The sequence below is a fragment of the Ceratotherium simum genome, chromosome 31, assembly GCF_057802395.1.
Source record: "Ceratotherium simum simum isolate JZ-2026a chromosome 31, ASM5780239v1, whole genome shotgun sequence".
NCBI classification, from domain to species: Eukaryota; Metazoa; Chordata; class Mammalia; order Perissodactyla; family Rhinocerotidae; genus Ceratotherium; species Ceratotherium simum.
The window spans coordinates 15,589,977-15,604,722 of NC_141930.1; the positions used below are offsets into that span (position 1 = coordinate 15,589,977).

The following is a 14,746-nucleotide window of genomic DNA, read 5'->3' on the forward strand; positions in this document are numbered from 1 at the left end:
TGTCTTCCACACAGCCCTAAGGAATGCATGCTTCACTGGCTCAGGGATTTGTGATAGCACAGGCAGGACCAGCTACATAATTGGTGGGCCGCCGTGCACAATGAAAATGCAGACCCCTTGTTCACAAAGAATTTCAAGACAGCACAGCAGAGCGTTAAACCAGGTGCAGGACCCATCTGAGCATGCGGCCGTGTAACTGCAGAGGTCACACGTCCGTGAAGCTGGCCCGGTACATGGGGACCAGTTGAATCTGATCAAACACAACTGAAGGTCAGCACACAACAGTGGTAAGCAAAACAGGGGCACTGGCTGGACATACAGCTCCCGGAGAAGGAAGCATTACGCATTTACCTCTCTGTCAAAAGTTTAAGAAAAAAGAAAGATCAAATTCAAACAGAAACTGCCATCTTCACAGATTAACAGGGATGGAAGTATAGGAGTGTTCTAAGAAAGTGAGCAGAAAAGGCATCAGAGCTATTTAGAAACCTTTATGACCAAAAACTTTCACTAGCGTTGCCTCCTGAGTCAGAATTCCGCAAGTCGCGGTGGGGAGAAGGGGAAGGTGGGAAAAAGTGAAACTCGACACTGTGGGAGGTTGCAGTCCATTCTCAGTATAGATGTGGCATGAAAGACCATTAAAAAGAAAAGACATAAGAAAATCCTCCCATTCATTCCTCAGACTCTGTAATGAAAGGTGCAGAATGAAGGAAAGCTTAGATCCAGTGCAAGGATAAGATGACCTATTTTGTAGCTGCTTTGAATTGATTCGTTTCAAAGATTGTTTTTAAAAAACCGTATATAGGGGTCGGCCTCATGGCCTAGTGGTTAAGTTCAGTGCACTCCGCTTTGGCAGCCTGGGTTCAGTTCCCGGGTGCAGACCTACACCACTCATCAGCTGCCATGCTGTGGCAGTGACCCACATACAAAATAGAGGAAGATTGGCACAGATGTTGGGTCAGGGCTAATCTTCCTCAGCAAAAAAAAAACAACAACAAAAGAAACCCAGTATATAAAGACCTTTTTAAAGAAGTTTTCCAGCATTGTTCTCCTTTTGTTGGGGGAAAAAAAGCAATTTACCTGAATGAATGTGTACACATGCATCCATTCTCTGTTGTGAGCATTTGTTTTCTGTGGTATTGCATTCTGTCACATGAGAATGCACGCATGAATTTAGGCCACCACTGGAGTTTCTTTCGAGTTTTGAGAATAATAGGAATTTCAGCTTTCAACTCTGAGGATCTCTGACTATAGAGGTTGATTCCAGGCGGCCCTTCCCCCTGACTGCCTTATGAGAGAGGAGAATCCATCTACAAAATGTTGTCAGAGGCCTGGAGGTAGGCCTGGTGAGGAAAATTTGTTGGATTCAGTTGTTAGAGGTCACTGTAAGTCAAGGAAAATCTAAGTCTTCAGTGTGAAAGGCATATGTGCCCCTTTTCCATTTGCCCTTTCATCTGAATTTCCTAATTTTCCTGTGGAGTGAACAGCATGGCTTGACAATGGCAGGCCTTTGAGTTTTTCTTTTCTTGGAAACATGGCTTAGCTCATCATCCCATGTCACTGGTGTGCTTGCCTGCTCATGTCATTTGTGATCGTGTCCTCCAGGCTCAGTCAACTACAAAGAGCCCAGTAAAAAGGTGTCCCCAGGGCCACACACCTGGAACAGTGCCCATCTTATAGCAGTTTCATTAGGCTTGGTGCCTGCACCGAGCTGTTCTGTTAGCGATGAGAACACAAAATCACTCCCAAGACGTGTGTGTCTGGTGCCTATATCGATCCAAGGAGAATTTGTAATCTGTTTTGCATGTCAAGTTACTATGTTCATGAGAAAAACAACATCTTATCCTCTTCTTGCCTTGTTTGCATATTCAAGGTAGATACATTTTTATATCATGATGGCTCAGTGCCCTTACCACCTGGGATAGGGCTTTAAAAAAGTACATATTAAATTCCTTTTCTGCTTATTATCACTTCCAAAAAAATTAGCACTTTGTTCTCCAGTTAGTCCAGCAACGTTTCACTTCTTATCTTCACCATACAATTTTAACATTTAATGTTTGCAATAGTTTTAAAGAAGAGATATCATCCAGAGAAGTCAGGTGACAGTAACTTCCGTGAATCTCATAGTCACAATGGAGTCACTTACTTGAATCTCATAGTAACACACAATTACTTTAATGAATACAATTATATGCCCCCACAAGCCTAATCTGTTTTGTAAATAAGGTTTTATTGAAACGCGGCCATACTCCTTCATTAACGTATTGTTTGTGGTTAAGGGCAGAGTTGAGTCATTGCAACAGAGACCATGTGGCCCACAAAGCCTAAGATATTTATTATCTGACTCTTTATCAAAACAATTTGCTGACGTCTGCATTTCAGTGTACAAACAAACAAACAAAAGGGGACTTAATGTGGGCAAGTTGGCCCCATGCCTCCCTGTGGACCTGTGCGATCCGTACCCCGCTGTCCCACCAGTCCGTTTCACTGCCTTTGCCTCTCACAGTGTAGCTGGTGGAGAGAATTTCTGGGTAATTTTGATTATATGTGGTTTTCACCTTGTGCGTTGATTACAGAACCCATCCCTGGAATAAGATGCAGTCCCATTTATTTACCTTAAAGTAATCAAAAACTCAGCTTTATAAAGCAATTTCTTCCCCCATAGGAAAACCAATTTAAAAAATTATGAACAGAAACATACCCAGTGGATGTATATGATTCTTCCGGCCAGTAGCATCGAGCATGATGCGTCCACCTCCCTGGGGGGAATACCAGCGGGACCATGATTGCCTTTCCTCATTGAATCAGAATTAACGTCTCTACCTTCTCTCTTTCAATCTTCCTGATTTTGACTTGATATGACACCTTTTAAGATGACTTTTGCATGTACTTGTTGATTTTTGAGAGTCTCAAAGTTCGAGGGTACCTCAGTGTCAATTGCCGTCTGGCATCTTCTTCATACTCACTGGTATAACTGTGCCATGTGCTATAAGGCTTGAGTCTCAAACATGATAATATCTGCTTTAGGGAATTAATATACCCTGTTCTTATCTGAGTCCCCCATAGCTGCAAATAGAATATAGTTATTGTTTACCATGTCTCTTGTTCACTAAATTCAGATCGTCCTTACAAGGATTTCCCGAGAAGCTCTGCACTTCATTTTGTAATCTGTATTGTCTTAGCAGAGATTCAGGGTCTGGCTAGAAATAGTGGCTCCTTGGCCTCCACCTAATGTCATTATATGTGTGGCAAGAGCTTCTCTGGGCAAGGAGTTCGGTTACTTACTTCTGTTTTGGGGGAGTAGTCTTTCACCTCAGTTAGACATGAGTAAGGAGGGCCTCCATCCTCCCAAAACACAGAGAAGGGAGCCTGCAGGGATCCTGTGTTCTTCTTCCTTTACAACTACCGCCGACACATACAGTCCAGAGTGTAAAGTTAGGTCAGAAATTCCCTGCTACCCTTAGACTGAAAATGAACGCTTATCCCTAAATCGTCAAGGGGCCAACCAGGCCTTCATGTAGCAGGACTACAGAAAAGTCAAGAACTTTGAAGGAAAGCATAATTAAAGAGATATCAGCATAATTTAACTTGGAAAAGTGTCTGCAAATATTGAAAAAGGGTTAAAACTTTTATATAAATCAGTAAAGGAATATAAAAAATTGGCAAAGGATTTGGACAGTTCGTAGAAGGAATTATAATTTTCAAGCACACGTCTATAAGCATGTCCAGTATCCCCAAATTAGAATCATGCATTCCTATTCTACACCTAATAAAATAGTGATGACTTCTTTAAAACGGTGACAATCAGTGTGTGGCTGGGGTAAAACTGACACAATTTAAATTGCTGCAATCCTTTTGAAAACTATTTGGCAAGATGTATGAGAAAGTAGGTGACATATTGAGAGTCATGAGAAATAAAACTGGATAAGGAATTTGGACTAGATACAGGAGGCAGTAAACCTTGATAGCTTCTGAAGGTTGGGGTTGACCAAGGTATTTTAGATAGAGTAGTCTGAAGGTGACTAAGAGAGAGAGACCAATAACTAACAGTTAGAAAGATATGGTAGATATTATGCATCCATAAATAATAGAACTTTAAAGCTAAGTAATCTAGGCTATGTCCTCAATTCGACAAACCAAGAGAATTAGCACTGAAAAATATGGAGGTCACTTCCCCAAGGCTCAGGTAGGAGTTATGAACTGAGGGGATCTAGAGGATCCAAGAGGACCTGGGTGGAATCTTCTGAGTTCCAGTTCTCTGTTTTTCTTTTCAGTATTGAAGGATTTATGGAACTCTTTGGTAGTGTTTATAAATGTAGGATTTTAATGATCTTTTGTAGATCTTAACATTGTAGGATATGTAAATGTTAACTTTTAAATAAGCTTTAAAAATAATTACAGCTATGTCTCATTTGTAAATATTTTGACTCTCTAGTAGAAATAATTAGGTAATCTTCATAGGTTTAATAAAGTAAGAACTAAACTTGAGAAACACTCATTCTTTGAATCATTGATTTTTTTAATGTCTGCCTTGCATTCTAGACTATTACTGGGCTCTCAGAATACGAAACTAATACCACCAGATTCTGCCCTCCAAGCGTGATAGTGATGGATATTTGCTCAAATTGATTAATCAAATTATTTATTATCCACTGTGAACATAAATAATTGCAAAAATTGTATAATCCTGTAATAGAGATAAATATAGTTACAAAACAGAGACCAAGAGTTAGAAGGAGAATTCACAAAAAAGATACTTGAGTTTGATCTTTAGGGGTTAATAGCAATTTCACATACAGATCGGGGGAGGGGGTAAGAGTTGAGAAAAGCATTCTACAAAAAGGAAACATTATGTTCCAAGTCATAAAGCAGCATGGTACTTTCAGAGAACAAAGATAACTAGGTATGTCTTTCTGAAGTGCAGACTATGAAGGAGAGAGAGCAGTTAGAGAGAAGGCTGTCAGAGTGTGATTCATTGGGACTTTTTTTTTTTTCAAGGTACCTAACATCATAGAGTGCTAGTGCCATGCACGGTTCTAAGTACCTTTACATGTATGTTAGTTTCATTTTATCTCACATATTCCCATTTTACAGATGATGAAACTGAGTCATAGAAGAGGTAAATAACTTTAACAAAGCCATACTATTAATAAGGAGTGGGGTCACGATTTGAAATGTGGCAGTTGAGTCCACAGCTCAGTGTCTTAAAATCTAGACTGTCTTTCCTATTCTACACTGGGGGTTTGGAGCATTGAAAGATTTTAAAGCCCTCTGTCACAGTGGTGCATGTGATAGTTGAAAGGCTGTGGGTAGCAAGCTTGGAAACAGCCTATTGCAAGAATCAAGGCAAGGGATGATGAGGGCCCGAACTTAGAACAAAAATATTTAGGAGGTAAAAGCCACAGAACTTGGTCCTGATTTGATGGAGCCAGTAAGGAATTTCTGGCTTGGAAAACTGGGTAGATGTTGGTACCATTAATCAGACTTGTTAACAAAGAAGGAGGATTCAGTTTGGGACAACTTTAGTTGTGGTGTCCATGGAATATTCAGATACAGAGGTCTAGCAAACAGTGAGATATTCAAGTCAAGAGATCATAAGGTAAAGCTTTAGAATCATCACCTGGGGGTTATTGAAAACCTTCTTACAGATACTGCCAACCACTGAGAGCCTCTAGTGGGATAAGAGGACTGTAGAGGAAACTTGAGTGCATTGCTGCTCAAAATAGAGTCTTCCTGTCCACCAGTTGTTTATTTCTAGTCCATGATAACATAAGGGATTTACTTGAGAATGTAATCAACCTTGTCACTAAGCACACTGTTTACTTTAGCTGACTTGTAGAAAAAAATCTAAGCAAGACTTTTTGATGAAGGAAGCGTTGCATTGCATCCTGATGCAAACTCCTTATTTTGTCTGAGATCACCATTTTTAGTATCACTGATAGAGACAACACTAACATTTAAGCTTCGGGCGGACGAAGAGGTCTCCAAAGAGACTGAGAAGGAATAGTGTGAGTGGAGGGATGGGAAGCAGAAGGAAGGGAAGTCAAGTTATTCTAATGGTTTACAGGAGCCTTACTTGAAGGCTCTTACTGTTCTGCCTTCTGCTGTCTTGTTTTTATCCCAGCAATCTACTTCACAAATACTTATCAAATCTATACCTTCACCGTGTATACGAAAGACCTCTTTGACACTGAAGTACTCTTGGATTCAGTCTTCATTTTATTATCCCTTGGCCAACTGATGTTATTGATCCCTCTCTCCTTCCTGAAATACTCTTTCGTCTGCACACCCCACCCATCTTTCTCTGCCCATCCCTTCTACACACACTACATGTCTTTAATCACCCATTTCTTTAATTATAGTATGCATGACATCAATTTCCAAACCTAAACCCAGTCCACATTTCTTCCCTGAGTGCCAGAGCAATCGAACAGCCTGCCTGTTGCATATCTTTGCTCAAATGCCCACAGACTCTTCAAGTTCAATGTATCCAAAGCCGAACCTGAATTCTGACCTACACTCTTCCCTATAGTCCCTTCTTCTTCCTAAGTCCCTTACCTTGTATTACGATCTGCCCAGTTGCCAAACCACTGGCATGAGCACTATCTTTGACTTCCTCCTGTTTCCTTATTCAATTAGTTATTGATTTCACCTTCTAATGACACTTCAAATCTGTAAATCTCCCTTATCCCCACTACCTGCTTCTGCACCAGTGACATCCCTCACCTGGATTACTGAATTATCCTCCTGGATGGTCTCCCTTTCCCAGTCTTCACCTGCCTCCAGTACCCTCGCCACACTGGAGCTAGAGTCATCTATGTAAAACGTAAATTTGATTGCATCCCTCTCTTGTTGAATTCTTTGCCTGCCACTCCAGTCTCATCCCTGTACTTTTCCTCTAGAGATTCAGGTCAGATGGATTCTTTTTTTCAGTTCTTCTACGTGCTCTGTGTATCTACACCTTCACACATGCTCATGTGCCTGCCTGGAGTACATTTACATTCCCTTTTTACTAGTGAGCTTGTCTTCCGTCTTCAGGAAACTTCTGTAACCCTGTAAATCTGAGTTGCGTGGACTTCTTCTGTGGTGTCCTGGCATTCTGCCTTTCCCTCGTCATAACCCTTTCCACGTTGTTTTGTAATCTCTTTTTTTCCATGAATTGGTGCCTTCCTTTGAATTTTAAGCACCAAGAAGGCAGGAACCGTATCTGTTTAGTACATCATTATACTTCAGGTTCCTAGTACAGTGCCTAGAATAGTGTGAACATTCAAGCAATGTTTGCTAAATGAAATGAATGCTCTTCTGAGTTCTTTTACATCCATTATCTTAGTGGGGGTAAAGTTGAACAACTTGAAGAGGATTTTAACGAAACATGAGATGTTGGTGGATTAGAAGATTACATTATTTGTTGAGTTATTTTGCACTAGTAGGAGGAAGGAGAAGTTAGAGTCAGGAGAGCTGGTTAGTAGAAAACAAGCATTTAATTCCACCTCATAGAACAAAGAGAAAGAGATTTTTTTTTAAACTAGCTTGCATCATTTTAATTTCATCTTCCTTCTAATAAATTCAGGCCTGCAAAGAAGGCGTGTGTGTGTGTGTGTGTGTGTGTGTTAATATTTAAAGGTGTCAGACTGTCCGTCTCTTAGGGCTTTTTTCACTACTTGGAAAAACTTTAGATAACGTGATTTAAAAATCTTCCTGTATGCTTTGCTCATTGAATTTGTTTTCTTTTGGGGGAGGTTTATAGAAATGAGTAATCAATTTAATTATAGCTTTGCTATTTCCAAAAAAAATTGAGATGGAATATATTTTGAAAGATTTAATTGGGTTTTTAAAGCAGGGATAAAGAAGTGAACACCAAGAAATAAAGGAATGGGCAATCAATACGGGGAAATCTAGGTTAAAAAAACCTAGATAAGATAAACTACTTTGAGGACAAAATTAACTCGAAACTATCTGGAAGTCAAGGCAAAAGACAGAATGTGATAGATACATTGCTTCATGTCTTTTAGCTTCTTTGCAAATAGGAACTTCCAAAAGCAGGAGAGCTCACAATTTAAGATACACTAGCAGTCAAGTACTTGAAGTATAAGTCGAATTAGATGCCAGCCGGGGCGGTTGCTAAGTGAATGCTTCATTTTGAAACTTTTAAAAAGATTGATGTCTGTTCTGCCTCAGATGGTGGCTGTGTTCTGCATGGAGATGTAGATTGCAGAGTATTTAAAGAAAAGGAAGGCCAAGACTTTTTTTTTTCAAAACACAACTTTGAATCCATTGAACTGCTTAAAAAATATATTCACTTGGAGCTCCTAATTCTCTATAAAACATGGAAGAGAGATGCTTCGTTTGGAATATCTTGAGGAGAGGATGCACAGTCGTCTGCCTCTGCAAGAAAAGGGTCTAATGTAGACTTCGAGACTTTGGCTTACCTTTGACCAGCCAGCACTGTATTCTAACAGTTCTACAAAATGAGTTAGTTGAAAAATGCATCCCAAATAAACTGATCATTGAAGGGAGTTGTTTTGAACTTTCTGGCCATAATTAACTAAAAGGCTTGTAAGTCATCTTGGTGGTTTCTAGGTACAAGGATCACATGTCTGGTTTATATGAGGAAGTTCACAGTCTTGTTTGCTGTGGCAGAGGGCATGCAAAAGTCTCATCTAAAAGTGATAGAAATCTATTTAGGTTTTAAGGTTAAACAGGAGGTATAGGGCTATTTCATGTCATTTAGAAATGGAATTTACCCTGTCAAAGTCCATTCCTATCTACCCTGACTCACAAAGCTTAAACTTGGAGGTGATATTGTGACCACACGGTGTGACACATGGATGGCCTTGTTGGTAGAGTTGAGGCTGATAGTACATTAAGAAAGTTTAGTGGATCTTCACCCATTCTCCATAGTTTTCTCTTTGGTGAAATGTGACATCAATGACATCTCAGTAAAAATAATCATTCCTCATATTAGATTGAGAGATTCCAACTCATAACTACTAGAGAAATCTAGCAAAGAGTTTTGAGGGGAGAGCCAGCACGCTGGCACATCTAGAGTTTGGGGAGGTGGAGATTATCTGATGAGGAAACTGGATAGACTGAGAAAAAACCATATTAAGGGGTGAGAGTAACTGGTTTTTTTTGTTCATTCCGGAAACAGGATAAGAATCTCGCCCCGACTCCACAACCACAGCCTGCTTGGGGGTTGTCCTTTATTTTGTGATTTCTGTACAATTATTTCCATGGTTTCTCTGAGTTACTCAGATGGGTAATTTTAATGTGCTGCCTGTTTGGGATTTTTGGTTCAAAGAGACCAAGACATAGGAAGAACCTGTGATGATTGCTGTAGAGTATGGGCATTGCCCGTGTGTCCGCGCCCTTGTGCTTACATAAAATGAGGGAGAAAATGAAGGTTTTAAATTTTCAAAGAAAAATCTGCCTGATGATTCAGTTTTCCCTGCCCCAGAGCTGATTTTTCTTTTCCTTTCTTTCCGTGAACCAGAAGCCTTTTTGTAGGTTGGAGAGTGGCTGGGAAGGCAAATGTGTGAGCCTCTCAGAATGGCCAGGTGCTGTTGGTGGAATGAAAGAGAGAAGCAAATGTGGAAGTGGAAATGGAGGAGCATTGTCTAATCACAGAGACCCACGAAGAAAATCTAGGCAACTTAGTACAGCCTGTTGTCTCCCACCCTCAATTAAATCTTAGTGGGGCCGGCCCCGTGGCTTAGCAGTTAAGTGCGCGCGCTCCGCTACTGGCGGCCCGGGTTCGGATCCCGGGCGCGCACCGACTCACCGCTTGTCCGGCCATGCAGAGGTGGCGTCCCACATACAGCAACTAGAAGGATGTGCAACTATGACATACAACTGTCTACTGGGGCTTTGGGGGAAAAAAAAGAGGAGGAGGATTGGCAATAGATGTTAGCTCAGGGCCGGTCTTCCTCAACAAAAAGAGAAGGATTGACGTGGATGTTAGCTCAGGGCTGATCTTCATCACAAAAAAAAAAAAAAATCTTAGTTATTTCTGATCACACATTCCTTCAAAACAAGGCTTAGAATCAAATATCTCATAAATTATTTACCAATGCAAGTAAAAGGTGGTATAGAATTTGAGCAGAATAAAATGTGCTTTACTCTTCCCCATGCATTAAAACAAGGTTAATCTTGGCACCATCGTGGTAGAACCAAGAGATGAAAGTCCTTCCCATATTTCCACAGAGTACAGTACAATCCACAGCCCGTCAACCCCCATTAAAGATTCAGATTCTGATCGATTGCGTCGAGGTTCAGATGGAAAGTCACGTGGACGGGGCCGAAGAAATAATAATCCTTCACCTCCCCCGGATTCTGATCTTGAGGTATGTCATTGCCAACACCCAAGTAAATAACAAGGTGTCTTGTAGCTAAATGGTGATTCTATATACCTGCTATGTGAATGGTAGGGATCAAGGTCTCCAAATGCTTTTGTTACTGCTTTCTTTTCGGTATTAACTATAACTAAAGCATTTTTTCTCTTTTCTGTATTAATTATAGGTAAAACAATTATTTGTTTTCTCTTCCACTTTAACTATATGGTAAAGCATCTGTTTATGTCTAAGGAAATGTAGTAAATTGTATAATTCTGTTTGAACAAAATTCTCATGTACTGCTCTTTGTCATTGCCATTTCAATCGAGTCTTGTACTAAAAATGCTTAGTAAAGTCCACTTTGAAATTAAAGACACACTTATGTATATTGAGAAAGGAAAACTGGAATGTTCTAGACTGAAATGGTAATCATCTTATGAGACATGTTTTGCTGGAGTTGAAAAGCGGGAGAGATTAAAGAAAACCTTCAAGGGTGGTAGATTTCATAGCCTTGAAGCCACTGCAATTAAGTTGCTGTTTTTATGCCAAAGTGAAATCTGATGGTGGAAAACATGATTATTTTGGCCGAAAAGACAAAAATTTCCCAGCAGAACCTATTTGTGTGAATATGTACTGGTCTGAGTGGGACTGGGAGGAAGCAAAGCAGGCTTGGGAGGCCTTTTGTGGTATCTCAAAGACCTTTTTGAAATGAGTTCCTTCAAATTCAATTCCAGACACGCTCCGAGTATGTCAAGAGCATGTGTGATATGTCGGCTTAAGTTGTTAACTATCTGTAATCTGAAGAAAATGAGGCAGGAGCAGTCTATAACCCATCCATTTGATAACAACCCAATGGGTACATAAGGTGAATACATGATGTAAAGATTTAGTTTTTATGTGCAATTTTTTGATACTTGGCTCGATAAGAATAAAACATAAGATTAGGTATTTTAACACTTCTTAATGAACAGAGAGCAGAGATAAGGAAAAGATAAATTGAATGATTTTTAATTGATTGTCCCCCTGTGTCTCAGAAGTTATAAATAGACTCATTTTTAGCTCCTTTTTCATTTTTTCAGAACTAAGACTGAGAAGCTACTACAGAAGTAGAGGGGACATATATTATCATTTCTTTCCTATATTTATGTCAATGTTGCTAATATAATTATCCTCTTGTACCACATCTGAGGTTACATCTGAGAAAAGTTGGGAGATACTCTTTGGAACAGTTGTGTTTAAAAAAAACTAGTAAACTCAGATTTTTCTTTTGTCTCCCATTTCAAGACTACCTTTTCATGTTAAAGTTAACTGAATAAAAGGTTCTCAGCCAAAGGAAGGACACATTGATTTGATTCTTCCTTTGTAGAGAGTGTTCATCTGGGACTTGGACGAGACGATCATTGTTTTCCATTCCTTGCTTACCGGGTCCTACGCCAACAGATACGGGAGGGTGAGTATCAAGAAGCATCAGTTATTAATTTCTTTAGAGTAAATATGCCTAGAATTGCATTTTTTGTCCAAATGGGAATGCGGTTTAACTTTAAATAATAAATTTAAAATATAAAAAAGAAAATAACTTGATTTATTGATATAGTCAAATATATATGTAAGGCAAAAATGTATAAATGAACAAAAGGAAATTTTTTAGGTCCTTAAAAGTGAAATAAACTTTATGCAACTAAATTCCTTTTTATTTCAGACCCCAATGAATAAAAGCAATTGAATACTATTCTAGGGTGAAATATCAAAATGTATAGATGACATAGAAAGAGCTTTTGTGTTGTATTATCTTATTTGCCCCACTTTTTTATTCTCTTTATTCTCAACATATTCAATGGAGCAAATATGTTACTTGCTATTATCTTCAGTGATTAGCAGTGTTAGCATTTTATTTTCAAAGCACCTGTTGTGAATGTCTTTATCTCCTTTGCTACGGGGCTAAATTTACGTGAATGGTGTGTAAAATCCGGCCTCTGAGTGACAACAGGACCAGTACCTCCATGTTTGAGTTGTTGCAATACTTTTCTTGGTGTTGTAAGTAAAGAATATTACAGACTGCCTTCCATGAGTAAAACTTCAGTTTCTATGTTCTGCATTTGGGTTTCCCAAAACCTTGGAAATTCTTTTTGGCATATTGCTTAGTGATTTCATAAACCTTTCCTACACAAAAATCATGTTATTTAAATTGGCTTTAGGTAATTTCTGAAATGATCCTGTGAATTTGATTATTTATCATTTTTTTAATCTTTAAAGAAATATTACAAGTCTTAGATCTTTGAAGCTATTCGTTTGGAGCCTTAGGAACTGAATTTTTGCATTTTGGTGACTCCAGGTGTTTATCACTATTAAGTGTTAAAATTGATACCCATAAAATTTGCATACTCTCATTTCACCTGGAGGTGAAAGCAGGGGAGTTACCATTGGAGCTTCACAGTACAGCATTTTTTCTCATAACCCTGTAGATCTACCTAATCCAAAAACAGGCTGGAAAAATGCACATTTCTAAGAGCAAGAATATTTCACCATTTGAATTTCTATTCAGAAATAAGATCTGTAAAACACAGTATGCCCCATCTTATTGTTAAACAAATTTTCTATAAGAAGAAGATAATTAACAAAAATACAGATTATAAAAAATAAAGCCATAGAGTTAATCATTCAAAGAAAGTCTCTACTTTGTGGCTAGAACATAATAAGGATTCAATAAATATTAGCTGTGTTTTTTTTCTATTATTTCTTCTATGAATACTATTACTATCCCTATTTCTACAAAAACTACGACTTAGAAGACTAAGATTAATACCTGAAATATCAATGTGTAGTTAGTAGGAAGGATCTTGAAGATCTTCATAGCCGAACCATTTTAATGTCCCTACAACTAACTCCTAAGGAAGAAAGCAGGCTGGAACTCACACAAAAGTGTTGAAAAGAGCGTGCACTTAGAAAACCAGCATTTGAAAACCATCCAGAAAGTCTCAAGTCTTTAAAAGCTTTCTCACTAAGAGCCAAATTGATGCAAAGAGAGTTGTTTTCAACTCATCGGTGCTCTGTTGGCCATTGAAAGGGGTCAGTTTAGCGTAAGGTGGTGAACATCCCATGACCTAATGACCTCGTGTTAATCTCTGGCCATAAATTATTGGTTTACACATGGATTGGCACCTAACCTAGAAACCACTGGCGGCTTAGAATCTTTCATTCAGATTCTTGACAATATCTAAACAAAACATTACAAATACCAAGAATTTCATTTTTAAAAGTATCAACCCTTAATATTTTGAGGCCTCATCAAATAGTATTTTGATTGTTAGTTTGTTTAGTTTTCTTGTACTAGGGCATGTGATAAAAAGTTTTATCTTATACAATTTCCAAAAGCCAGATGTATATATTCTTTAAAGTATGGGTGATTTGAGATATTTAAATGTAAGCTTATCCTTCAGTTATAAGTTAATGGGGCTTGGGGGTAAAGTAACCTTGGAAGGCCTGGTTGGGGAAGGTCTTCCTGAGCATGACTGAGCCTGAGGTCAGAATGACCTGAACAGGCCAGTCGGTAATGTGACCATCAGGAGAAAGATTGTTCTAAGCAGAGGAAACAGCAAGTGCAGAGGTAAGAAAGGGTTTGACGTTTCAGGGACAAAGAGCCCAGTGTGGCCAAGCTTAGTGATGGAGATGCAGAGTCAAGGGAGATGTGGGCTGGGATGAGGGCAGGTACAAAAGGCCTCCCCAGCATAGTCAAGAGGGTTAATCTCATTGCACATCCATAGGAAGTCATTGGAGGACTTCAAGGGAGGACGTGATGAGACTTGATTTAGATTTTTAGATTACTTTGGCTGTGTGTGGAGAATTAATGGTAGGAAGAGAGGAGTAGGGGAACAGAGGGGAGATTTTAGAAGTGATCTGATGCACTAGCAGCAGAGATGGAGAGAACTGATCAGAATCTAGATTCTATTGCAGGTAGAGAAATAGGATTTGTAAATGATTTGGGTTGGGCTGCTGGGCAATAAGTAATAGAGAGGAGTAAAAAGATCATTCCTGGATTTTTGTCCTGAGTGGCTGGGAGGATAGTCGTCTATTTGTTGAGATGGGGAAGAACTAATTTGAAGGGAAAATGAAGAGTTCAGTGTTGGACAAGTTTGAGATGCCTAATAGACATCCACTTGGACCAAGGCAAGGAGGCACCTTGAAGGTGAGCCCGGGGTCCGGGGAGTGGTCAGGGCTAGAGATGTCAGATTTAGAGCCAACAGCGCACAGCTCAGGACCAGTAGCTCTTCAGACACTCTTAGCTTGATTTCTTCCTAAACGTTTATGAGTGCCTTCTTTGTGCTGGACACTGGTAGTCAGCCTATTGTCCCATTGCTGGGAGGCGTTTCTTCCCGTCAGATTAACTTTTGAAGACACATTGCTGAGAACGTTGAATTTTA

General features: G+C 39.3%; 1 protein-coding gene across 5 annotated transcripts in view; it reads left to right on the forward strand.

The window, feature by feature from the left end:
- EYA1 (EYA transcriptional coactivator and phosphatase 1) overlaps positions 1 to 14,746 on the forward strand; it is a 163,657-nt gene that overhangs the window by 81,203 nt on the left and 67,708 nt on the right. For all 5 annotated transcript variants that reach the window (XM_004436272.3, XM_014792042.2, XM_014792043.2 and 2 more), the window contains 2 exons: positions 10,201 to 10,340; positions 11,695 to 11,778. In XM_004436272.3, the coding sequence (XP_004436329.1) occupies positions 10,201 to 10,340; positions 11,695 to 11,778 (224 nt within the window). The remainder of the gene's footprint in view (positions 1 to 10,200; positions 10,341 to 11,694; positions 11,779 to 14,746) is intronic.